Source organism: Salvelinus namaycush, chromosome 1 (genome assembly GCF_016432855.1).
Source record: "Salvelinus namaycush isolate Seneca chromosome 1, SaNama_1.0, whole genome shotgun sequence".
NCBI classification, from domain to species: Eukaryota; Metazoa; Chordata; class Actinopteri; order Salmoniformes; family Salmonidae; genus Salvelinus; species Salvelinus namaycush.
This window is the reverse complement of record NC_052307.1, coordinates 75,116,342-75,143,734: the sequence shown is the minus strand read 5'-3', so window position 1 is coordinate 75,143,734 and position 27,393 is coordinate 75,116,342. Positions and strand designations below refer to the sequence as shown.

The 27,393-nt window shown below is 47.0% G+C and overlaps 1 protein-coding gene across 3 annotated transcripts in view; it reads left to right on the top strand.

The window, feature by feature from the left end:
* The window catches only part of LOC120048818 (zinc finger protein 609-like), a 92,622-nt gene extending 65,822 nt beyond the window's left edge, over window positions 1–26,800 (top strand). For 2 of the 3 annotated variants that reach the window (XM_038995086.1, XM_038995068.1), the window contains 6 exons: window positions 11,227–11,314; window positions 14,425–16,819; window positions 17,041–17,416; window positions 17,552–17,908; window positions 18,030–18,108; window positions 22,634–26,800. In XM_038995086.1, coding sequence (XP_038851014.1) covers window positions 11,227–11,314; window positions 14,425–16,819; window positions 17,041–17,416; window positions 17,552–17,908; window positions 18,030–18,103 — 3,290 coding nt within the window. In that variant the 3' untranslated portion in view covers window positions 18,104–18,108; window positions 22,634–26,800. The remainder of the gene's footprint in view (window positions 1–11,226; window positions 11,315–14,424; window positions 16,820–17,040; window positions 17,417–17,551; window positions 17,909–18,029; window positions 18,109–22,633) is intronic. The other variant, XM_038995078.1, reaches the window with a different exon arrangement.
* The last annotated feature ends 593 nt before the right edge of the window (window positions 26,801–27,393 follow it).

Below are 27,393 nucleotides of genomic sequence, written 5' to 3'. Positions count from 1 at the left end.
ATGGCGGCGCCAGCCGTGGGCACTGGGTCTTATTCATCCCAGTCCTCCATGACGGCTCCAGCCGTGGGCACTGGGTCTTATTCATCCCAGTCCTCCATGGCGGCTCCAGCCGTGGGCACTGGGTCTTATTCATCCCAGTCTTCCATGGCGGCTCCAGCCGTGGGCACTGGGTCTTAGTCATCCCAGTCTTCCATGGCGGCTCCAGCCGTGGGCACTGGGTCTTAGTCATCCCAGTCTTCCATGGCGGCTCCAGCCGTGGGCACTGGGTCTTAGTCATCCCAGTCTTCCATGGCGGCTCCAGCCGTGGGCACTGGGTCTTAGTCATACCAGTCCTCCATGGCGGCTCCAACCGTGGGCACTGGGTCTTAGTCATCCCAGTCTTCCATGGCGGCTCCAGCCGTGGGCACTGGGTCTTATTCATCCCAGTCCTCCATGGCGGCTCCAGCTGCTACTACATCTGTTAGTGACATGTCCGTAGCTGCAAGCCAGCCAGCCAGCATCTACTATGAGTGCTGTTTGGTTCGCTCTCCCTGGGTGCTGTTTGGTTCGCTCTCCCTGGGTGCTGTTTGGTTCGCTCTCCCTGGGTGCTGTTTGGTTCGCTCTCCCTGGGTGCTGTTTGGTTCGCTCTCCCTGGGTGCTGTTTGGTAGTGGTTGATAGACCCCAGTGTGTTAATGTGACTCCACTCTGCTGGGAGGGGGTCAGTGGTTTCAGAGGTGGGAGGGGGTCAGTGGTTTCAGAGGTGGGAGGGGGTCAGTGGTTTCAGAGGTGGGAGGGGGTCAGTGGTTTCAGAGGTGGGAGGGGGTCAGTGGTTTCAGAGGTGGGAGGGGGGTCAGTGGTTTCAGAGGTGGGAGGGGGGTCAGTGGTTTCAGAGGTGGGAGGGGGGTCAGTGGTTTCAGAGGTGGGAGGGGGGTCAGTGGTTTCAGAGGTGGGAGGGGGGTCAGTGGTTTCAGAGGTGGGAGGGGGGTCAGTGGTTTCAGAGGTGGGAGGGGGGTCAGTGGTTTCAGAGGTGGGAGGGGGGGTCAGTGGTTTCAGAGGTGGGAGGGGGGGTCAGTGGTTTCAGAGGTGGGAGGGGGGGTCAGTGGTTTCAGAGGTGGGAGGGGGGGTCAGTGGTTTCAGAGGTGGGAGGGGGGTCAGTGGTTTCAGAGGTGGGGGATTGGGAGAAGTACTCTGTTCTGCAGGTGTAGACTGTTGTTATGGTCCCCGGTGCTGGAGAAACATTTGGGGTTGCCTGAGTGCATATCCCCTCGCTTTGAAGCCAGTGTTTTGTCTCTCTGAAGTGGACAGATCTATATCTCAGTGACACCCTGTGTGGGTGGACAGTGGAACAAACAAGTCCTCTGGTAGAGATCACATAGATAAAGCACTTTAAAACACCTCCCCGTAGCTTGTAACACATCTCTACATTTATTTGTGTTAAAAAAATTATTTAGTCAGGTAAGATGGGTAAGAACAAATGTTATTTTATAATAGCATAGATTATCCTGTGCTAGTTTTATCCACAGTTGAACAACAACCTACTGGCTAGGGTTTAATCAGAGCCCAGTTACTCAGTTCCTTTTCAAGGCTTCATTTCCCCTTCTCCCCTGAGAGAGACTTAAAAACAGACAACTTAACACATGGGAACCAAATGAGTAAACCTAGGCATGAGCAGAGCAACGCTACGCAGAGCCCCAGAGCCAATCAGAGAACAGTGTGATTAGCCGTGATGTTAAGCAGTTCTGCCTCCTGCATGGCAACTCTCACATGGAGCTGCTCAGGCATGCAGTGTGGCGAGCATGTAGTTTGTTTAGCATGCCGCACAACAGCTGCATTTTCACCTCTGCCTTTTGCCCTTGTGGGAGTCAATGAACAACAGACACCAGTTAAACATCTGCACCTCGCCGGAATGAAGAGCGCCAGAGAAAGGAAAGGTGGTGGAGGGGGAAAAAATAAGAATCTAGTCCCAAAAAACATGAACCCTGCCGGATTCACCTTTTCCCCAGGCTTCTGATATTATGTCTAGTCTTAGCATGAATGATTTATCCAAGGGAATTTGATATTATGTCTAGTCTTAGCATGAATGATTTATCCAACGGAATTTGCGCATAAAGGTAACAACCTGGATAGATTTGACCTCCAAATAGCCACCTTTTAAAGGTCAGTTATGCATCCGTATGTGAATCAATTAGCTTTTCACCCATGTCAAGGAGCTGGTAGAGTCTCCACTCTCTCTGACACATTCAACCCTGAACATGAGAGAGAAGAGAGGAGAGTTTGGCATGGAGGTGTTTGAGTCGGATGGCTTGCAGTGCAGGAAATGAAGACCAAGGGAGGAGCAGGAATGGTATTTTAAGGCTGAGCTCTGACACACATCCCTCAGCGTGGATATGGTGACAGGCTAGGGTCTCCGCTGCAGTGCCCTGGGCCAACCCTCCCAGGCCTCGCACGCCGCTGATACTTCCAAAATGTCAGCTCTGAAAATCGTAGGAAAGTTTATTGCTCTTGAAGCGCGGCCCAGAAAGCCGCTCGCTCCGAGGGCCAGGGAACACAGCTGATACCCAGCCCACGCCAAAGCTGTGTTACCCCTGTCAACCTCTCTTTCTCTCTCCACACACAGCAGGCTATTCCACTAGCGGTCACACAGGCACCTTGCCTTAATAGATCAATAATACAGGCTGATTGGGAAAAAAAATTTCCAGGATTATTTATACATTTCCATCATTGGAGGATTAAGACTGTTAGCTTTAGCCGCAATAGTTATTTGGCTGACTCTAGTCAGTGTTTGGAGGAAGCATGTTGTATGAAAGGTCCTCTGGGTTCTGGAGCGCACTGCCGGTCATGCTGTCTTACTCTTTTCAACACCACCACCTGTCAAAGGCTTCATTGAAATGTTTTTCTAAAGGGCGGCGTCTTGCTCTCCTTGAGCTTGCTCAGTGCTATGCCCTTGATGTACCGGAGCGAACATTGACAAGAGGCCCGTAGCTGTCTACACTGGCCAGCGAGGAAGAAGGGGAGGAAAATAATCTAACACCAAGAGCTCTTGTTTTAACAGTAGAGGAGGACATGTCAGGAAGAACGGAATAATTAAATGGATGTTCAATTGAGCCTTCACTTTCTCCCTCCTTCCCTTCCCTTCACCTCCCTCTCTCTTTCCCTTCACCTCCCTCTCTCTTTCCCTTCACCTCCCTCTCTCCCTCCTCCCTTCTGTAGTCTTCACTCCATATCAATTGTCAAAGTGGCCAATTTCCCAAGTGCTGCTTGCAGCTCACCACACAAGACACATTTGGAATTGAAATTCCATGCTGTTCAGAGGGCAGGCCCATTTCTTTCTGGCTGACAACTGCATTCTTCCATACACTCCAATAGACCGCAACCTTGACCCACTCCAATAGACCGCAACCTTAACCCACTCCAATAGACCGCAACCTTAACTCACTCCAATAAACCGCAACCTTAACCCACTCCAATAGGCCGCAACCTTGACCCACTCCAATAGGCCGCAACCTTAACCCACTCCAATAGGCCGCAACCTTAACCCACTCCAATAGACCGCAACCTTAACCCACTCCAATAGACCGCAACCTTAACCCACTCCAATAGACCGCAACCTTGACCCACTCCAATAGGCCGCAACCTTAACCCACTCCAATAGACCGCAACCTTAACCCACTCCAATAGGCCGCAACCTTAACCCACTCCAATAGGCCGCAACCTTAACCCACTCCAATAGGCCGCAACCTTAACCCACTCCAATAGGCCGCAACCTTAACCCACTCCAATAGACCGCAACCTTAACCCACTCCAATAGACCGCAACCTTAACCCACTCCAATAGACCGCAACCTTAACCCACTCCAATAGACCGCAACCTTAACCCACTCCAATAGACCGCAACCTTGACCCACTCCAATAGGCCGCAACCTTGACCCACTCCAATAGGCCGCAACCTTAACCCACTCCAATAGGCCGCAACCTTAACCCACTCCAATAGGCCGCAACCTTAACCCACTCCAATAGGCCGCAACCTTAACCCACTCCAATAGACCGCAACCTTAACCCACTCCAATAGGCCGCAACCTTAACCCACTCCAATAGGCCGCAACCTTGACCCACTCCAATAGACCGCAACCTTGACCCACTCCAATAGGCCGCAACCTTAACCCACTCCAATAGACCGCAACCTTGACCCACTCCAATAGACCGCAACATTAACCCACTCCAATAGACCGCAACCTTAACCCACTCCAATCGGCCGCAACCTTAACCCACTCCAATCGGCCGCAACCTTAACCCACTCCAATCGGCCGCAACCTTAACCCACTCCAATCGGCCGCAACCTTAACCCACTCCAATCGGCCGCAACCTTAACCCACTCCAATCGGCCGCAACCTTAACCCACTCCAATCGGCCGCAACCTTAACCCACTCCAATCGGCCGCAACCTTAACCCACTCCAATAGGCCAGAAACCTTAACCCACTCCAATAGGCCGCAACCTTAACCCACTCCAATAGGCCGCAACCTTGACCCACTCCAATAGGCCGCAACCTTGACCCACTCCAATAGGCCGCAACCTTGACCCACTCCAATAGGCCGCAACCTTGACCCACTCCAATAGGCCGCAACCTTGACCCACTCCAATAGGCCGCAACCTTGACCCACTCCAATAGGCCGCAACCTTAACCCACTCCAATAGGCCGCAACCTTGACCCACTCCAATAGGCCGCAACCTTGACCCACTCCAATAGGCCGCAACCTTGACCCACTCCAATAGGCCGCAACCTTGACCCACTCCAATCGGCCGCAACCTTGACCCACTCCAATAGACCGTAACCTTAACCCACTCCAATAGACCGTAACCTTAACCCACTCCAATAGACCGTAACCTTGACCCACTCCATTAGACCGCAACCTTAACCCACTCCATTAGACCGCAACCGTGACCCACTCCATTAGACCGCAACCGTGACCCACTCCATTAGACCGCAACCGTGACCCACTCCAATAGACCGCAACCTTGACCCACTCCAATAGACCGCAACCTTGACCCACTCCAATAGACCGCAACCCACTCCAATAGACCGTAACCCACTCCAATAGACCGCAACCGTAACCCACTCCAATAGACCGGAACCTTGACCCACTCCAATAGACCGGAACCATGACCCACTCCAATAGACCGAACGTTTTGAGATTTAACCAATACGTCAGTATTTTCTTTGTTCAGTGCCGCTCCAGAAGTAATTTATCATGTACATTCAATAGAAATGTCAAACAGGAAATGTTATCAACTTATCCTCTCCTCTCCTGTATGTTGCTTTCAGAATGTTGAGTGCACATTCGTACAGAGTGACTTACACACAATAAGACCCAACAGGAGCTCATTTTCAGGTGAAAAACGTTGTTCTGCTAACAACATTATAACTATGTGAAATGCATACAAATAAGCCGGATATCACCCAAACCAAGGAAAAATATGACCTTTTCAGACTTAGCTTTTCTGGTGAAATGTTATTACGGCAAGTGAATCAAATGTTGAACTGAGGTCATAGTTTTAGGATGTGCTACACACACAGCGCCCAATAGAAACGTATGTATCTATTAACCCTTCATCACCCGATGTGAGACAATGCATGATGAAACAAGCCTTGGATTTCAACTTCCACTCTGATTTTAATGTATGGTGGCTGATGGGAAATCAATGTTACTAGTATGCTTTCGGACATTGACAGCACAAGAACTAAAGCCACTGTGTTTTAAATTGAGACTCATATTTTAATTTGAATGCTACTATGTTTGATGTATATCTTGCGCACATCAAATGTATTTCACCGTTTCAAATGACACATGAATTGAATCTTTCTAGATAGATTTTTGTTGCACACCATTAATGCCAGCTCCAGTATTAGCACAATGCCTGTATCATTCCCCTGTAGGTAACTGATGTGTATCCACACCATTTTTCTCAGAGTTCTCTTATCTCCACGGTCCCTTGATGAACCAGGCTGTCATGGCAACATGGCTGGTGTGAGCAAAGTGCTTTAACCCCCACAGGGACACGTAGAGGTTTACAAACCTTATTAGCAGGCATATTTACATCAGTCGCTCGCTGTGTGTGTGCACAGGGATAATTACCTCAGCTGATTGTACGGCACATATGAACGATTGAGCTTTTTCTCAGGGCTTTTAGCAGGATTATTAAAGCAATTTACAGAACCTTTTCTCTTAACCTAAACTTTAAATAAAACCGTTTGGTGAATGATGTACATTGACGTGTTCAACCTTCTCTTATTTCAGTGACATGATGCCATGATCGATCATTTGGCTTAGCTGCATTTGTATCAGTTAAAGAGATTGTAACAAACTCATATTAGCTCTGAACCTGAAAGGGGCAAAACAAGTGGCGGGGTGACCAGTTTGTTGTGGTTTCAACTGCATATCAAATGAAATCCAATTTGATTTGTCACATGCTCCGAAAACAACCGGTGTAGAGCTTACGTGAAATGCTTTCTTACAAGCTCTTAACCTGAAGTTCAAGAAATAGAGTTAAGTAAGATTTACAAAATGAAAAGTAACACAATAAAATAACAATAACGATGCTGTATACAGGGGGTACCGGTACCAAGTCAATTTGTGGAGGTACAGGTTAGTCAAAGTGACTATGCATAGATAATAAACAGCGAGAAGGAGCATTGTAAAAACAAAGGAGGTGGGTGGGGGGGTGTAAATAATCTGGGTGGCTACCCTCTGTCAGGATGCTCTCCATGGTTCAGCTGTTGAAATTCTTGAGGATCTGGGGACTCATGCCAAATCTTTTCAGTCTCCTGAGGGGGGAAAAGGCTTTGTCGTGCCAACTGTCTTGGTGTGTTTGGGCTACGATAGTTTGTTGGTGATGTGGACACCAAGGAACTTAACTCTCGACCCACTCGACTACCACAATGTCAATGGGGGCCTGTTCGGGCCTCCTTTTCCTATAGTCCACAATCAGCTCCTTTGTCTTGCTTACATTGAGATGAGAGGTTGTCGTCCTGGAAACACACTGCCAGGTCCCTGACCTCCTGGCTACAGGCTGTCTCATCGTTGTTGGTGATCAGGCCTACCACCGTTGTCGTCAGCAAACTTAATGATGGTGTTGGAGTCGTGTTTGGCCACGCAGTCGTGGGTGAGCAGGGAGTACAGGAGGGGACTAAGCATGCACCCCATGTTGAGGATCAGCGTGGCAGATGTGGTGTTGCCTACCCTTACAAAACTGGGGGCGGCCTGTCAGGAAGTATAGGATCCAGTTGCAGAGGGAGGTGTTTAGTCCCAGGGTCCTTAGCTTTGTGATGAGATTAGAGGGCACTATGGTGTTGAATGCTGCGCTCTAGTCTATGAACAGCATTCTCACATAGGTGTTCATTTTGTCCAGGTGGGAAAGGGCAGTGTGGAGTGCATTTGAGATTGCATCATCTGTGGAGCTGTTGGGACGGCGAATTGGAGAGGGTCTAGGGTTTCCAGGATGATGGTACTGTGAGCCATGACCAGCCTTTCGAAGCACTTCATGGCCCCCGACGTGAGTGCTTAGTCATTTAGGCATGTTACCTTCGCTTTCTTGGGCACAGGGACTGTGACGGTCTGCTTGAAACGTGTAGTTATTAGATTCGGTCAGGGAGAGGTTGAAAATATCAGATTGCCCCTTTGATTGGAATGGTCAGAGTAAAGGCCAAAGCCATTTGGATCCATGTGGAGAAGGAGAAATCTGAGGTACCTGAAGGACTTGGATTAGCTTTAAACCTTCATAATCGGAGACGGAGAATGCTGAGAAGCGGCTAAATGTGTGTAGAGTAGGAGAGGTTCAGGGGTCGGCCGTGTCCCTGTGGCCGGCAGGCTTGACCAGCTGCAGGGGAGCTGATTATGGAGCTCCCAGTAACCTAATGAAACGTGTCAGTGGGGACCTGGGAGCCGCTGACCCATGCATCCAGGAGCAACCTCCTGACTGATAGTCTCTGCCATTAGGGTCTTATTCATTAGTAGTATACAAGAACCAAGGAGTCCAGTGGTGGAGCGTTTAGGGACAGGGGCACTATTTGTTGCTCAGTGGAAATTAGAGGTGAAATACAGGCCAATCGTTCTCATTAATGTTGGTTTCAATCACTTGGCTCAGGCGACCCTAATGAGGTTTATGGAAAGGGGGGGGAGGAGTGAGAGGGTGGGGGGAGGAGGGAGAGGGTAGGGGGTGAAGTGAGAGAGGGAGGGGGGAGGGTGGGCCACTGGTGTCTCTGCCTGCTTCCCCCACTGAACTCTCATTTCAAAGGGTTGGCCTTGTTTTTTTAACTGACCCCGTCTGGTCCCTTTACTGCCAACAAGTCCAGAGACTACACAGAGACTACACAGAGACTACACAGAGACTACACAGAGACTACACAGAGACTACACAGAGACTACACAGAGACTACACAGAGAGATCACAAACGCACGTCTTCCTGATAATCAAGCTACAAACACCTTGAGGATTTCAGCCTGTCAGTTTTAACTGCCTTCTGAACTGTTGAAATGATCTGCTTCATTTGTTATGTCCTAGGATGACTTTGTTTGCTGATATTGGCGTTGGGATTTTGGCAAGGAGTGCATTGGTGATTATTAAGTTATGTTTCCATATGTACGCCGACACGGCTACAATAAACCCCTCTCCTAACCTGATTAGCTGTACAGTTTAGCAGATAGTATTTCCATCAAAAAAAAGTTGTTGCTTTTAATACGTATTAACATGCGCATACAAATTCTGCCAATATTGGAGCACAGTCACTGAGTGAGTTAAATGCTGACAAAATGCCAAAGACAACATAGCTGTTCAGTTGCTTTTTCCTATTCAGCCAGTATTGGCTGCCAGTATCATTTTGCATTAGCTTGTCTGTCGAGACAGGGGTGGGCAGGGTGTTAAAGGTGCTGGATAAGCCCTCTAACATCACGCAAGGTCAAACTCAATGGCCTGGCCGGCCCATCACAATGCTTTCCAGTTGGTGCCGGTTGAAAGAGCAAGAGCTGGGGGTGAGCACTAGTGTTTACCATCTGGACTGGAGTAGGACGGGGCCAGTGGCCAAGTGTCACCAGGTTCCTGTAAACGTATGTAGAAATGACTTCTACGCTCACCAACTGGCAACCACTTTCAGTGCCAGAGGCAGTCCTGCAGCAGAAAGACAGACGAGACCTGCACTAGGGAAGATGGAGGGGAGAGGGTTTGACACAGGAAAGGGAGAGGGGGGGACGGGGGGAGGAGAGGTTTCCTGAGCTAATAAAATACGTGCAGGAATGGAAGCTGCCAGCCAGCATTCTTGTGCTATTAGACAAGTTACTTCACTGCAGACTCCAGTTTCTACTGCAGTGCTGAGATGGCATGCTGAGGTCACCGGGCGGTGGGCTATGGTGTAATAAATCTAGGCTGTTTTTAAACCGGGGGACTACTTACTCTCGTCTGCAACCCTATGCTTTTTTTGTAGGTGTTTTTATTATTGAATTTGTCAACGAAAAAAATGACTTGCCTTGCAAATGATCACCTGTCATAAATTCTGATCAGCTTTAGATCAGTTTGTGTCATATTATGATCAGCCTTAAACAGTTATGTTTTTATTTTATGCGTGGTCATTGATGAGTAACAAAGTTATGGAGAAAGGTGTAGCACACTTCCTAACCTATCGGTGTTGGTGAATATTGTATTCTCCAAACTGATCTGTGATTTCCACTAGTGTGTGTGTGATATAGGCTATTGTATGATCTCACCCCAAGTCATCACATTGGATGATCTCACCTCAAGCTAAAGTTGGATTTAACGTGCCAGGTCATGTATCTCCTAGCCTGGCCATGCATGCCTAGAGAAACTAGTGGTTCTGAGTGCTGCCAACTTAACACCAGTGAAATGACAACACAGTAGCCCCCTAGTCAGCCACATACCAGAAAAGTTGAGGTTATTTCTGTACTGGGTTCTTGCTTCTCTCCTGCAGCGCTGGCTGCTGATGCCCAGAACATCAGACATTAATTTAACAATATCTTTGCTTTAGCACTCTGCTAAGGGCTCCTAGCAGAATCATTAAGCTCTGCTGGATCGTTACACCCTCAGGCTGAATAGGAACTACAGAGCCATCACTAAAGCAAAGGCCTCATATGTGTTTTTCCCTGTAATAGCACAATCTTTTTCTCTCTGGGAAGTCTGATGCTTGGTAGCAAAGTCAAGATGGAGGACGGCAAATCATTTTACATACAAATAAGAAAACTATCTGTGCTACTGAAGGATCTTGCAGTGGTAATGTAGAACATTATAATAGACAGCAGTAATGGAGAACCGACAACATTATAATAGACAGCAGTAATGGAGAACTGACAACATTATAATAGACAGCAGTAATGGAGAACCGACAACATTTATAATAGACAGCAGTAATGGAGAACTGACAACATTATAGTAGACAGCAGTAATGGAGAACTGACAACATTATAATAGACAGCAGTAATGGAGAACTGACAACATTATAATAGACAGCAGTAATGGAGAACCGACAACATTTATAATAGACAGCAGTAATGGAGAACTGACAACATTATAGTAGACAGCAGTAATGGAGAACTGACAACATTATAGTAGACAGCAGTAATGGAGAACTGACAACATTATAATAGACAGCAGTAATGGAGAACTGACAACATTATAATAGACAGCAGTAATGGAGAACTGACAACATTATAGTAGACAGCAGTAATGGAGAACTGACAACATTATAGTAGACAGCAGTAATGGAGAACTGACAACATTATAATAGACAGCAGTAATGGAGAACTGACAACATTATAATAGACAGCAGTAATGGAGAACTGACAACATTATAATAGACAGCAGTAATAATAATAGACAGCAGTAATGGAGAACTGACAACATTATAATAGACAGCAGTAATGGAGAACTGACAACATTATAATAGACAGCCGTAATGGAGAACTGACATAATAAACAGCAGTAATGGAGAACTGACAACATTATAGTAGGGATCCTGCTTTGAGAGTATGCCCAGGAACCCCTGTCTGATCTATTTAAATGGGGGCTGTTGCGGTGGCCCCGGTTAGTTGAAGAATACAACGTGAGGTCATTCTTAATGATGGAGCAACTGTTAAATTCTGTCTTGGCACTATGGTGTGAATGTGAGATCGTTAATCCAGATGATGTATAGTAGTCTCGTTACTCTTATGAATGACGAATTAAGACTTGTGTTCTTTTCCCACAGGCATGCTGGTGGTGAATGTGACCTGGAGGAACAAGAGCTACGTCGGTACCCTGTTGGACTGTACTCGACACGATTGGGCACCTCCCAGGTAAGCCCGTATCCATACATTATCTACACTGTTATTCCAGACTGGTCACATTTTGGTACTTTGTCTTTCATTAATTGTATTCAACTGAACATTTTGAAATCGATGTTAGGCATATGGCTTCCGTATACTGAATTGTATTTGAAAAATGGTCGCTGGCCGTAATCTTTACACAGTATCATAAGTCATGTAGTTATAAGTGTTTGATGTCAAATAAGAGCATTACCAGGGGCCATCAAACATCAGATACTCCATTTCTTTTAAAATCATTTACCCTTCCAGCACTTGGTTTCTCACCTTTCCTTGCATAAAGAGGGAACTCCGATATGAATCTACCAATCTGCCATCTATATCACGCTAGCTGTTGGATATTAGTCCTCACCTCTGTCTCTAGGGGGCCAGCAGTGCTTGCCTATCCACTGTAGTCTTTAACTTGGGCTCGGAGATACATTCTGCAAACTGCTGACGTCCCGAGAGGAAGTGATAGAAATAGAATCCTCCAACAAGCCAGATTGCCGGATCCAATTATTGCGCTAATAGCTTTTCCCAACACTGTATCACATTCTCCACTGTCGTGGTGAGACCACACCGCCTATCAGCAGCATTGTCTCAGCACTGGCTCATTTTCTCATGCTCTTTTTTTTCCTACACGAGATATCTTAATTCCTGGAGTCCCCATCTCATTTAACTACCGCAGAGAGTTTAGCTTACATTTTTTGATAGACCATACCACTCAAGGGCTGCACGTCCACGGCCAACTTGAGTCACTCTCAAAACGGCTCACTCTGTACAAGGAGACGTGGGAGAATGACTGTGTGTTTGGAAAGTCTATCGCTTTTATCCTGTGACATACTGGCTTTCAGAATTGCATTGTAGCTGGGCTTACTGTGACACAGTTTGATTGAAGGCTCTCAGCAAAGTAACAGCTCAACAAACTTTCAGGAAACCAAATCCGCAGGCTCTCCAGCTCCACGATGAGTAATGACTAATGAGTCTGGATTCCTCAATCTCCGAGGGCCTACGGATTTACTCTCATCCCCTGCTGCTGGTGAAATAGTTTGGAGTGATTGGAGGGGGAAGTTATGAGTCATCCCAGGCCCCGGTGTCTTTGTCACGGACTGTTAACCTTCACTGCTGGGATAATTACATTATTATCATAGAGACATGGGGGCCCAACTCTATTTTAGGGATGTGAATTATGCTACTTATGATTTACCAGGTAGGTACACTGCATAACCAAAAGTATGTGGACACCTGCTCGTCGAACAAATCATTCCAAAATCATGGGCATTAAGAGTTAGTCCCCCCCCCCCGTTGCTGCTATAAAAGCTTTCCACTAGATGTTGGAACATTGCTGCGGGGACTTGCTTGCTTCCAAGTTGCTTCCAACATTGCTTCCAAGTTCTTCCACACCAATCGACAAACCATTTCTGTATGGACCTCGCTTTGTGGACGGGAGCATTGTCATGCTGAAACAGAAAAGGGCCTTCCCCAAGCTGCCATTGTATGCTGTTGCTTTACAGTTGGCACTATGCATTGGGGCACAGGTAGCGTTCTCCTGGCATCCGCCAAACCCAGATTCGTCCGTCGGACTGACAGATGGTGATGCATTATTCATCCAGAGAGCGCATTTCCATTGCTCCGGAGTCCAATGGCGGCGAGCTTTACTCCACTCCAACCGACGGTTGCCATTGCGCATGGTGATCTTAGGCTTGTGTGCAGCTGCTCGGCCATGGAAACCCGTTTCATGAAGCTCCCGACCAACAGTTCTTGTGCTGACGTTGCTTCCAGAGGCAGTGTTGCAACAGAGGACGGATGATTTTTATGCACTTCAGCACTCGGCAGTCCCGTTCTGTGAACTTGTGGCCTACCAGTTCGCGGCTGAGCCGTTGTTGCTTCTAAATGTTTCCACTTCACAATAACAGCACTTACAGTTGACTGGGGTAGCTTTAGCAGGGCAGAAATTTGACGTACTGACTTGGTGAAAACGTGGCATCCCATGACGGTGCCACATTGAAAGTCACTGAGCTCTAAAGTAAGGCCATTCTACTGCCAATGTTTGTCTATGGAGATTGCATGGCTGTGTGCTCGATGTTATACACCTGTCAGCAACGGGTTTGGCGGAAATAGCCAACTCCACTCATTTGAAGGGGTGTCCACATACCTTTTGTGTATATATAGTGTAGATGTTCACCCTCTTCCTTCTGCAACTAATGTTCACTCTTTATTTGGTCAAAACGAAAGACAGAAAGGAATTCCACCCCATATTTTTTGTGTAAGGCTTGATGATACAGACCCAATTTAATGCTGTCTTATCTAGAAATGTAGAATTTGAGCAAATCATTAACCAGGTTTCCTTCCAACCATTTCATATGAATGAATTACCTGCCGCATGAAAACAGTCACAGCTGGGCTGATGGAAACAGGATATGCCGATACAATTTTAAAAACGCTGACAGACTATTTGTTTGTTCGACATGGTGGGATCTTTGTGTCGGGGAAATTGATTATGTGAGAAATGGCGATCGAAGCGCCTTTTTATGCGCAAATATTGATGTAATAACCATCATATTGAAATAACTTGTGTTGTGTGGCCCTTCCACTACGACTCAGGAAACCAAGCAGTTTATTAGGCTACAGATGAAATGAGTTACGTTGAACTTTACAGGGAGGTGAAGTTGCACGGTGATTGATGCTCCTTTCCAATGAATATCCAGGGTCTTATTCTGGTGACATAATGATCGAAGCTTTGCTGCCATTTGACAAATACAAATAATATTGCTCTTCTCCATAATAATCTCATAATGCAGGTAGCCTACCCACACTGTATCTGCCAGCTGTTGGGTAAAGTGTACGTGCCAAGATCAGAGTGGGCACCCTCGCTCTAAAACAACAGGTTTTGTGACAAAATATATGTTTATGTGCACTATGTCATCACACACAGCCTTTTATCCACAACAAGTTCATTTGATGGACCCATCTCTGGTGGAAAATGCGCATATTGTGTTATGCACAAATTCTGCCTACATTTGTCAGTCAACCCTTTTAAATGACGTTTGTTTTTGGCATGCGTAATGTAATTTGCTAACGTCTACGTCCTCTTGTCTCCTCAGGTTCTGTGAGTCTCCCACCAGTGACTTGGAGATGAGGAATGGCCGGGGCCGGGGAAAGAGGATGAGGCCCAACAGCAACACACCCGTCAACGAGAACAGCAACTCGTCGGACAACAAGGGCAGCGGCACCAGCAAGACACGCGCCGCCAACAACAACAGTAAGGGCCGGCGGGGCAGCCAGACGTCGTCGGAGCGCCGCACGCCACCCAACAGCAACACAGAGGACGTCAAGGCCAGCCCCTCATCGGCCAGCAAGCGCAAGTCCAAACCTGCCTCAGACATGGAGCCCAACTCCAGCTCTGAGGACACCAAAGGCAACAAGCGCATGCGCACCAACTCCAACAGCGGTGGAGGAGGGGCGCCTCCCCCTGTCCTTCCCCCCATCCCCTCAATTAAAACTGAGCCCCAGCCTCCGACGCTCGACCGCAACTGCCCCTCGCCGGTCCTCATCGACTGCCCACACCCCGGGTGCAACAAGAAGTACAAGCACATCAACGGCCTCAAGTACCACCAGGCACGCGCACACAACGACGACGACGACATCAAGCTGGACCTGGATGGGGACAGTGAGTACGGGGAGGACTCCACGCTTCATCCTGAGCCGGGGAACTGCAACGGGGCCTCCAGTTCTCACAAAGGCTGCCTGTCTCCCGCACGGTCCGTCACCCCAAAAGGAAGGGGCTTTGACTGCCAGAGTCCGTCTCCTTCCCCTGGCAAGTTTGGTTCCAAACAGAGTAAAAAGAAAGGTGGTGACGCTGACCCTGAAGCAAGCGGCATGCCGATAGAAGGCTGTGACGACGGGCCCTGTCTCACCGACGAGGCCAGCAACGACGGCATGGAAAAGTCCAAGTCCCACAAAAAGTCCAAGACCGACAAACTTTCTCAGAAGAACATGAAGTCATCGTCCCGGCCTGTACCACCAGGGAGCGTAGCTTCCCAGCAGCTCTACTCCCTACAGGCCGCCTCTTTCCCTGCAGGGGGGAACCCCAATGCCTCCCTAGCGATCCCCCCTATGATACAGGGCATCCCCAAAAGCCCCCAGATGAAGGGCGCCCAGCCCACCAAACCTCCCGCCGCGACGGGAGACCCTCCCGCGCTGAACCCTGCTTCCGGTGCCTCAAAAGAGAAGAAGAAGAAGGAGAAGAAGAAGAGAGACAGCAGGAAGGAGGCAGACAGTCCCAAGCCTCCGGGTAAAGGGGGGAAACCAGAAGAGGGCAAGAGCCCCTACTCTGAGTCCTCAGAGCCAGGAAAAGGTGACGGGCTACTTAACGGCTCCTCTGACCCTCACCAGAGCCGTCTTGCCAGCATCAAGGCAGAGGCGGATAAGATCTACAGCTTCACCGACAACGCCCCCAGTCTGTCCATAGGGGTGGCCAGCCGGATAGAGGGCACGGGAATGCCTCAGCCCCTCACGCCTCTCCACGTGGTCACCCAGAATGGTGGCGGAGCCGACAACTCCTCGGTCAAGACCAACAGCCCGGCGTACTCGGACATCTCGGACGCAGGGGAGGACGGCGAGGGCAGACTTGTGGAAGGGGTGAAGGTCAAGGTGGAGGACCAAGGCATCAGAGAAGGAGCCAAGAAAGCCTTGTTCCCCAGCCAGACGCCCAACAAGGAGTCTCCGTACTATGCCGGCTATGAGGCCTACTACTCGCCCAACTACACCTGCCCCAGCCCCGGTGCCGCCAACCCGGGCATGCCGCACACCGAAAGTCCGGCGGTGAAAGTGAAGCGTGAGGACGAACAGGAGAATGTGGAAGACAAGGTCAAAGTGGAGCCTCACGAAGATCGCAAACCCGAGATGAACGCCTCCAGTCAACAACAACAACAACATCATCATCAACAGCAGCAGCAGCAGCAGTCAGTCATCCAACAGCGCTCCAACATGTACATGCAGCCTCTCTATTACAACCAGTACTCCTACGTTCCCCCGTACGCCTACCACCCGGACCAGGCCTACCACAACCACCTGCTCAACACCAACCCGGCCTACCGGCACCAGTACGAGGAGCGCCAGCGCCAGGTGATCTCTGAGCAGCACCGGGCGGCAGTGGCAGAGAAGAAGAGCTCTGACGCGGCGGCCATGAAGGAACGCGAGGCCTCCATGAAGGAGGAGTGGAAGCAGAAGGCCTTGGGGCCGCCCACTCTCTCCAAGGCCCCTGGCAAGACAGACAGCCTGGCCAACAAGACCCAACAGAACCAGGGTAAGACCAGAGACTCTCCATCGGAGCCCTCCAAGGCCTCCGCCACAGGCCTGAAAGGAGAGGTATCTAAGTCCCAGCAGGCCGAAGGACTGAAGATGAAGCTGAGTGAAGGGGGGCACCATGGGAAGGAGGACTCCAAGCCAAGCCTGGACTCCAGAGCGGGGATAGAGCAAGCCATGTGGTACAGACAGGTAAAAAATATATATATAATTACCCTATTATTTTTCATACTTAGGTGTGTTCTTATATTCTTATTTGTACATATTTTATTATAATGATTGCAATGTAATGTGATGATTGATGCTCATTTTAGATCATGTTTAGATCACTTGTAGCCCTTCTAGAAAGTTGTGTAGTTGTTTTAGAGAGGTATCCCTGAGTTAACTCATTCACACCATCTGTCTACCCCAAGCAGACCCAGATGGAGGACGAGCAGCAACAACCACCACCACCGCGGTGGAAAGACGAGCGAGACCGAGAGCGAGAGAGAGACCGCGACCGCAAAGGGAAGGACGACAGGCCCAACAGGCCCAAGGAGAGTGGCGGTCCCAAAGAGGAGGATGGCGCTGGTCCGAAAGAGGGCCCAGACCCCAGAACGTCTTCTGCTGAGGACCAACGGGTCATAGGCAAAGACCCTCGCGCCAATGCCCACATGCAGTTCTCCTCAGCCCTGGCGCAGCATCAGGGCTACATGCCCTATATGCATGGTTACCCTTATGGGCAGGGCTATGACCCCAGCCACCCCGGGTACAGAGGCATGCCCACGGTCATGATGCAGAATTACCCAGGTAACCACACCAGATCAACTATTGGTATAGAAAGGAACCACTTGGGTGAAAGTGCATTTGCCCAAAAAATCTCTACACATTTTTTGATATTAAGCCATAAATGGAATTAACACAATGACCTGTCCCCCATGTTAGGTTCCCCCTACCTGCCCGCGGGCTACCCGTTCTCCCCTTACGGTGGCAAGATGGCCGGCGGTGAGGAGGAGGCGAGGGGAGGTGACAAGTCGCGCGCCAGCCCCACGGTGAGCGGCAAGGCAGCTTCGGTGGACTCCAAGGCCCTGGACATCCTGCAGCAGCACGCCAGCCAGTACAAGAGCAAGTCCCCCACGGTGGGCGACAAGCCGTCCCATGAGAGGGACAGGGGAGAGAGGAGCGGCGGGGAGAGGGACATGGAGCGGCCACGCTCCTTGCCCTCCCAGCGCATCATGCCCTCCCATCACCACCTGGGATACCCGCTGCTCTCGGGCCAGTATGATCTGTCCTACACTACAGGTCAGTCGCAGCCAATCACCACTCTCACTGTTATGACTGACGAGGCTCTCGGAAACTCTGACTGATACACAACTGATGTACCCACCCCAACTGATGTACATGCATTTTCCGCCTCGCACAGGTCTCTCGTCATCAGCTATTGTTGCCAGTCAGCAAGCCGCAGCTCCCTCCCTCTACCCCCCGGCGCGGAGATGAAAACGGTAAGGCCCGTAGTCAGACAGACGGACACACAGACAGAATAAGATGGATCTTAAAGAGAAAAATACATTAGCAGACATAGAGCGCAGTTCAATAACCAAATGGACGGTATCACACCAAATACTTGGTACTGTGTACACACTAAGCAAACTGTGTCATGGTGTGTCTTAGCCGACGCCAATGGAGACAGCTAGTCCTACTGGAGTCTGACAAATATAACGACAAAGACATTACAGACAAAATACTTTTACAATTTACATACTTTTAAAACATGAGCATATAGTGTGTGTGTGTGTGCATCTATCGGTTACACATACACGTCAGTACATACACACAACAAGTAGGTCACACCAATGGGAGTATCACGGTCTCATTAGCCAGACAAATAGACACTCAGACGGACACTGGGGTCAGATGTGGCCGAATGGACAAAGAGTGTGGTGGCAAAAGATGTAGACATGCAGTACTTTGACAACCTGTAGCTTCTATGCCTCATTACATAAGAGAAATGATGCTTTCCTTTACAATCGCACTGACTTAGTACTACTGTCCTGTATAACAGTCTGATACACAGCTCTCTGGGAAAATACTTAGTACTACTGTCCTGTACAACAGTCTAATACACAGCGCTCTGGGAAAAGACTTCAACAAAGGCCCGACGGTGCTAGCTAGCAGCCTCAGTATGCAGCAGCAACAGCTCTTATGCCTTCAGTTCAGTTGTTCGTCCTAAGCAGGTAGGACAGCAGCAGAGCCCAGTGAATCACAGTGGTGATACTGTAATAGAGACAGCGTTATCACAGGCTGCCCTGCCCTCTAGTGGCAGAACTCTGCCTTGTTTCTGGATGTGGAATACCTTATCTAGAGTCTTCTGTTGTATTTGCTTCCTCAGCTTGGTATTCAAGTGTAAAATGTCACTCACATAGACGTCACAGTGGTCAAAACGGCTGCATTTAAATGTTTTAGCGATTTCTTTACTATTATTACTTTTTTTTTTTAACATTTTGAGGTAATATTGTAATTTACAATAGTAGTCATTATATTGGGTAATCTACGTGTCATTATATTGGGGTAATCTACGTGTCATTATATTGGGGTAATCTACGTGTCATTATATTGGGGTAACCTACGTGTCATTATATTGGGGTAATCTACGTGTCATTATATTGGGGTAATCTACGTGTCATTATATTGGGGTAATCTACGTGTCATTATATGGGGGTAATCTACGTGTCATTATATTGGGGTAACCTACGTGTCATTATATTGGGGTAACCTACGTGTCATTATATTGGGGTAACCTACGTGTCATTATATTGGGGTAATCTACGTGTCATTATATTGGGGTAATCTACGTGTCATTATATTGGGTAACCTACGTGTCATTATATTGGGGTAACCTACGTGTCATTATATTGGGGTAACCTACGTGTCATTATATTGGGGTAACCTACGTGTCATTATATTGGGGTAACCTACGTGTCATTATATTGGGGTAACCTACGTGTCATTATATTGGGGTAACCTACGTGTCATTATATTGGGGTAACCTACGTGTCATTATATTCGGGTAATCTACGTGTCATTATATTGGGGTAACCTACGTGTCATTATATTGGGGTAATCTACGTGTCATTATATTGGGGTAATCTACGTGTCATTATATTGGGGTAATCTACGTGTCATTATATTGGGGTAACCTACGTGTCATTATATTGGGGTAACCTACGTGTCATTATATTGGGGTAACCTACGTGTCATTATATTGGGGTAACCTACGTGTCATTATATTGGGGTAACCTACGTGTCATTATATTGGGGTAACCTACGTGTCATTATATTGGGGTAATCTACGTGTCATTATATGGGGTAATCTACGTGTCATTATATTGGGGTAATCTACGTGTCATTATATTGGGGTAACCTACGTGTCATTATATTGGGGTAATCTACGTGTCATTATATTGGGGTAATCTACGTGTCATTATATTGGGGTAATCTACGTGTCATTATATTGGGTAATCTACGTGTCATTATATTGGGTAATCTACGTGTCATTATATTGGGGTAACCTACGTGTCATTATATTGGGGTAACCTACGTGTCATTATATTGGGGTAATCTACGTGTCATTATATTGGGGTAATCTACGTGTCATTATATTGGGGTAATCTACGTGTCATTATATTGGGGTAATCTACGTGTCATTATATTGGGGTAATCTACGTGTCATTATATTGGGGTAATCTACGTGTCATTATATTGGGGTAATCTACGTGTCATTATATTGGGGTAACCTACGTGTCATTATATTGGGGTAATCTACGTGTCATTATATTGGGGTAATCTACGTGTCATTATATTGGGGTAACCTACGTGTCATTATATTGGGGTAATCTACGTGTCATTATATTGGGTAATCTACGTGTCATTATATTGGGGTAATCTACGTGTCATTATATTGGGGTAATCTACGTGTCATTATATTGGGGTAATCTACGTGTCATTATATTGGGGTAACCTACGTGTCATTATATTGGGGTAATCTACGTGTCATTATATTGGGGTAATCTACGTGTCATTATATTGGGGTAATCTACGTGTCATTATATTGGGGTAATCTACGTGTCATTATATTGGGGTAATCTACGTGTCATTATATTGGGTAATCTACGTGTCATTATATTGGGGTAATCTACGTGTCATTATATTGGGGTAACCTACGTGTCATTATATTGGGGTAATCTACGTGTCATTATATTGGGGTAATCTACGTGTCATTATATGGGGTAATCTACGTGTCATTATATTGGGGTAATCTACGTGTCATTATATGGGGGTAATCTACGTGTCATTATATTGGGGTAATCTACGTGTCATTATATTGGGGTAATCTACGTGTCATTATATGGGGTAATCTACGTGTCATTATATTGGGGTAACCTACGTGTCATTATATGGGGTAATCTACGTGTCATTATATTGGGGTAATCTACGTGTCATTATATTGGGGTAACCTACGTGTCATTATATTGGGGTAATCTACGTGTCATTATATTGGGGTAATCTACGTGTCATTATATGGGGTAATCTACGTGTCATTATATTGGGGTAATCTACGTGTCATTATATTGGGGTAATCTACGTGTCATTATATTGGGGTAATCTACGTGTCATTATATTGGGGTAATCTACGTGTCATTATATTGGGGTAATCTACGTGTCATTATATTGGGGTAATCTACGTGTCATTATATGGGGTAATCTACGTGTCATTATATTGGGGTAATCTACGTGTCATTATATTGGGGTAACCTACGTGTCATTATATTGGGGTAACCTACGTGTCATTATATTGGGGTAACCTACGTGTCATTATATTGGGGTAACCTACGTGTCATTATATTGGGGTAATCTACGTGTCATTATATTGGGGTAATCTACGTGTCATTATATTGGGGTAACCTACGTGTCATTATATTGGGGTAATCTACGTGTCATTATATTGGGGTAATCTACGTGTCATTATATTGGGGTAATCTACGTGTCATTATATTGGGTAATCTACGTGTCATTATATTGGGGTAATCTACGTGTCATTATATTGGGGTAATCTACGTGTCATTATATTGGGGTAACCTACGTGTCATTATATTGGGGTAATCTACGTGTCATTATATTGGGGTAATCTACGTGTCATTATATGGGGTAATCTACGTGTCATTATATTGGGGTAATCTACGTGTCATTATATGGGGGTAATCTACGTGTCATTATATTGGGGTAATCTACGTGTCATTATATTGGGGTAATCTACGTGTCATTATATTGGGGTAATCTACGTGTCATTATATGGGGTAATCTACGTGTCATTATATTGGGGTAACCTACGTGTCATTATATGGGGTAATCTACGTGTCATTATATTGGGGTAATCTACGTGTCATTATATTGGGGTAACCTACGTGTCATTATATTGGGGTAACCTACGTGTCATTATATTGGGGTAATCTACGTGTCATTATATTGGGGTAATCTACGTGTCATTATATGGGGTAATCTACGTGTCATTATATTGGGGTAATCTACGTGTCATTATATTGGGGTAATCTACGTGTCATTATATTGGGGTAATCTACGTGTCATTATATTGGGGTAATCTACGTGTCATTATATTGGGGTAATCTACGTGTCATTATATTGGGGTAATCTACGTGTCATTATATGGGGTAATCTACGTGTCATTATATTGGGGTAACCTACGTGTCATTATATTGGGGTAATCTACGTGTCATTATATTGGGGTAACCTACGTGTCATTATATTGGGGTAACCTACGTGTCATTATATTGGGGTAACCTACGTGTCATTATATTGGGGTAATCTACGTGTCATTATATTGGGGTAATCTACGTGTCATTATATTGGGTAATCTACGTGTCATTATATTGGGGTAATCTACGTGTCTTGAACATGGTTTTGAACGTGAATTTAACCAACCATTTTCTGTCTTTTGTGCCATTCCCACAGGGAGCCGACACCTCGCCACCCTGCAAAGATTCATGTGACTGGCTCACATGAGGAAGCCCTGGGCTCGGAGTCCATTTTAGACATCAGTTGAATGGTGTTTCTATATTTTTAGTTCTCTGCCTGAATGTCCGGCAGATTCTTTTTTTCTTCTCCTAGCAGCATCTTTTTCCCTCATTTCCCTCCTGCCCCACCGTGGACTAGGACTGACCTCACCCAAGGTTCAAAGCCATCACTGTCTGCCCATGTGCACACCTCCGCTGATATCTATTGGTCTTTGCACTGTTGATGAACGAACACATGCAAAAATAGACCAACTGTGACTGTGACTGTGACTGCCTGAAAAGCTGAAAAGGGTTTCTGACTGCATAGTCTTTTTTAGTCCCGTGCAGAACGGGGCTGGGGGGGTGATGGGGGAGGGGTCAAACTAAAATAAAGACTGACAAAACTAAACAAGTGAATCATGTTGAAATGTTTGAACTTGCTGTTGTTGGCCTGTTGTGCGCAGTGTGCCAGTATATACTGACAATGGTCATTAGTAGGTTTACTGTGTGTGGTGAGAGGACGCTTGAGGAGAGAGGCTCAACCTCCTCAGACTTCTATAGGTGTTGAAGGGTTTGTTTTCTCATCCCTCAACCAGCCATTTGCTCGCTAAACACCTCTTGGTTCACTTTTCAGGGATAGACATAATTATTGTGTGAAGGGAACACATTCACCTCAATACAGTTCATGTTTTGTGTTTTCTTGACATTTGCATTGTTCATTTCACTGCATGAGTGACTTTTCTTTCAGTTAACTTGATTCCTCCCCACTTCCCAATCCATCCTTTTAATGTGTTTTTGATACGCCAGTCATACTTCACCCTTTCCGTACACTGAATCAACCTAATCACACAGATACCGTGGCTCACTGATCAATATTGCACTGACTGATGGACAGTTGTAACCATGGTTTCTGTTCAGAAGTGTAGAGCTGTTTGTTACCTCAGAACACTGGGGATCATTTACTGAAGAGGTCGGCCATTTTCACCTGTCAGCATACAGTACCTTACTGGTCCTTCAATCGGCACAGCAAATGGACCAGCTCGTTATCCTGTCAATTTCCATGGAGGAAGAATCAAACAACTGATTGCAGAGGATGCGGAAGGATGCACAACGTAAAGTCAAGGCAGAACCAGGGAGGAGCGATGCCCGGCTAGACAACACACAGCCAACCACGCACATCTAGCTGCTAGCTCAGAGCGACCCCATCCCGTCAGCAACACCGCTTCACTCCTATATATCCTTGGCTTAGCAACCCTTCCCCTGTTACAGTAGTGCAGCACTGAGCCAATGGGGGAGTCCCAGTAGATTCAACCAAGCCTGGCCCATGTTTGGCACTCCTTTCACTGGGTGGCCCTTCAGGTGACAACTGCCAGAGACTGTTACAAGATCGCATTACCGCTGGGCTCCCCTCAGTAGAGGGACATCACCTGTCTTGACTCCCACTCACCTCATTCAACCCCCTGTCGCTGCCACTCGCCTCATTCAACCCCCTCTCTCTGCCACTCGCCTCATTCAACCCCCTCTCTCCCACTCAGACCAGTGGGGCAGTAGGGGTTTTGGAGATGAGGGGGGAGTGTAGTCTCTCAGACCAGTGGGGCAGTAGGGTTTTGGAGATGAGGGGGGAGTGTAGTCTCTCAGACCAGTGGGGCAGTAGGGGTTTTGGAGATGAGGGGGGAGTGTAGTCTCTCAGACCAGTGGGGCAGTAGGGGTTTTGGAGATGAGGGGGGAGTGTAGTCTCTCAGACCAGTGGGGCAGTAGGGTTTTGGAGATGAGGGGGGAGTGTAGTCTCTCAGACCAGTGGGGCAGTAGGGTTTTGGAGATGAGGGGGGAGTGTAGTCTCTCAGACCAGTGGGGCAGTAGGGTTTTGGAGATGAGGGGGGAGTGTAGTCTCTCAGACCAGTGGGGCAGTAGGGTTTTGGAGATGAGGGGGGAGTGTAGTCTCTCAGACCAGTGGGGCAGTAGGGTTTTGGAGATGAGGGGGGAGTGTAGTCTCTCAGACCAGTGGGGCAGTAGGGTTTTGGAGATGAGGGGGGAGTGTAGTCTCTCAGACCAGTGGGGCAGTAGGGGGTTTGGAGATGAGGGGGGAGTGTAGTCTCTCAGACCAGTGGGGCAGTAGGGTTTTGGAGATGAGGGGGGAGTGTAGTCTCTCAGACCAGTGGGGCAGTAGGGTTTTGGAGATGAGGGGGGAGTGTAGTCTCTCAGACCAGTGGGGCAGTAGGGTTTTGGAGATGAGGGGGGAGTGTAGTCTCTCAGACCAGTGGGGCAGTAGGGGGTTTGGAGATGAGGGGGGAGTGTAGTCTCTCAGACCAGTGGGGCAGTAGGGTTTTGGAGATGAGGGGGGAGTGTAGTCTCTCAGACCAGTGGGGCAGTAGGGGTTTTGGAGATGAGGGGGGAGTGTAGTCTCTCAGACCAGTGGGGCAGTAGGGTTTTGGAGATGAGGGGGGAGTGTAGTCTCTCAGACCAGTGGGGCAGTAGGGTTTTGGAGATGAGGGGGGAGTGTAGTCTCTCAGACCAGTGGGGCAGTAGGGTTTTGGAGATGAGGGGGGAGTGTAGTCTCTCAGACCAGTGGGGCAGTAGGGTTTTGGAGATGAGGGGGGAGTGTAGTCTCTCAGACCAGTGGGGCAGTAGGGTTTTGGAGATGAGGGGGTGTTAATCAAAGGTTATTTAAAAACAGTCACAGTGATCTTAGATTTGTTCTTTGCCTGTTTATTTATTCAAGAACCCTTTTTGAAGAAGATCTAGGGATGTTGTCTGGATTGAAGCATGGATGAACTCTTGAGTTGAGAAGCTTAATTTAACCTTTGTGCCCATTTAAGCAAGGAGCCATGAAATGATGCCTCCGTAGTGGGATACAGCACTTAAAACACAATGTCCTCCCCTCCACTAATGTAGGCCCTGCAAAAAGACTCCTTTCCTATTCACACAAAGTAGTCGCTATACAATGTATAGAAAAGGCTTCATATGGTGTGTGTGAGCTGGAGTCGTTGAGAGTGAAGCTAAACCAGTCATTTAAAGTGAAAGATGTATATTTATTTTTTCTATTTTCAGGGAGGGGTACTTGCGCTATACAAACGAGGCTTGTTGACAGTCTGCCCTGTAAGAAACAATGTGGAATGTTCCAGAAGTCAACATACTGCTGGCCAGAACATTATCACGATTGTCAGGTAGCTTCTTTTTTATTTCTGTTCAGTATTGAAGTACACATACACCTGGAATTCACTAACTTGAACCTGCTAGCTTGGTGGTGTAACCCCTTGTAAAGGACTAGGACAGTTAACATATTAGTCTCATTGTGTTGCTAGTTTCTTGTCCTATAGGACTAGGACAGTTAACATTTTAGTTTCTTGTCCACAAGTGTCATGGTTCATAAATAGAATGGTGTTGCGACCTGTATATCTGAATGTGACAGTGTGTTGAGATGTCCTGTACAACTAATATCTAATAGAAATTTAGACCGCTGTGACGTTGTATGACGCATCAGTGGATTGTCATTTCTACATGTCCCAAGTAGGTGGAGTAAGAATGGCGTTCCACTATACTGGAGGAAGAGACTTGTGCATTGCTCCAAAGGACAGGGATTTAGACTTGGTTGAATGAGAATCGTATTGCCTTGGGGGTATTATAAAGCCACACAAGCAAGTACTTTCTATCCAGCAAATTAAAGGAAAAAGCTCTTGATTTTGTGTTATTTTTGGAGGACATCCTTTCTTTGTTAGCGACTCTTTGATTGAGTTGTTTTTTTGTTCTCCAGAACGGCAGTTGCTTCAGTTGTCTCAATTGGTGCTTATGAAAACATCCTTTATCCCTTGGGAACAAAGACACTCTTTCTGACGTCTTAAATTACCAGATCATGTCTCGTCTCCCTCACCTTCCTCACGGGCCCTCTCGTGTCACTCAAAACCCTCAAAGTATCAGTCACTGGTACTTGCAAGGATGTTTACAATGGTTTTCATTTCTATGGTTGAGCCCTGTCTCCTGTGGTCTCACCCCTTCCCTCCCTCTTCTCCTTCATCCTCCCCTTCAGGAGTTTATGTAAAGTGTGCATTACCACCACGGTTCTTTTTTTTATACAATACTGTAAACTTGCCTTTGTACATTTGGGCGAAAAATAAATCTTTTTATGAGACAATCATATCTGTCATGTGTGACTGGCTTGCTTTATTCAGTCATTATAAGGGGTTGCATATGTTGCAAAATTATTTTGTTTATCAAATGCATGTCAATGCTTCATTAACTTGAATGTCAATAATTGACAAACTTCTGTTAATATGATCAAATATATGAAGATGTGATACTGTGGTTCAACAGTAGTGTGTTGACTTGGCACTGTTTCTCAACCTCTGGTTCCAGGACCAGCACCGGCCCCTGGGATGTTGCTGATTGGTCCCTTACAGGGATGTATTAAAGCAATGAGCTAAAATAACCACTAGAGGGTGGTCTTCCCAAATAATTATGAGAAGTAGGGTATTATGCAAATTGTCTACATAGAATTTCATAATACGCACCGGTAACATTAAGCCTCCATTGACCTAAACAGGCAATTTACTAAGACTTACCTCAAAGTGAAATTTGAGGCTTAGTACAAAGAACATAACATTTTCCTCATCGATCACCACTTCATCCATACTTCAATGCACCTTTTGGTAAACCTTTCAAATGTGTAGTTTGTCTTAATGGGTGCTGAACCAGCCCAGCCAACAGTTAGGATGATACAGTCCC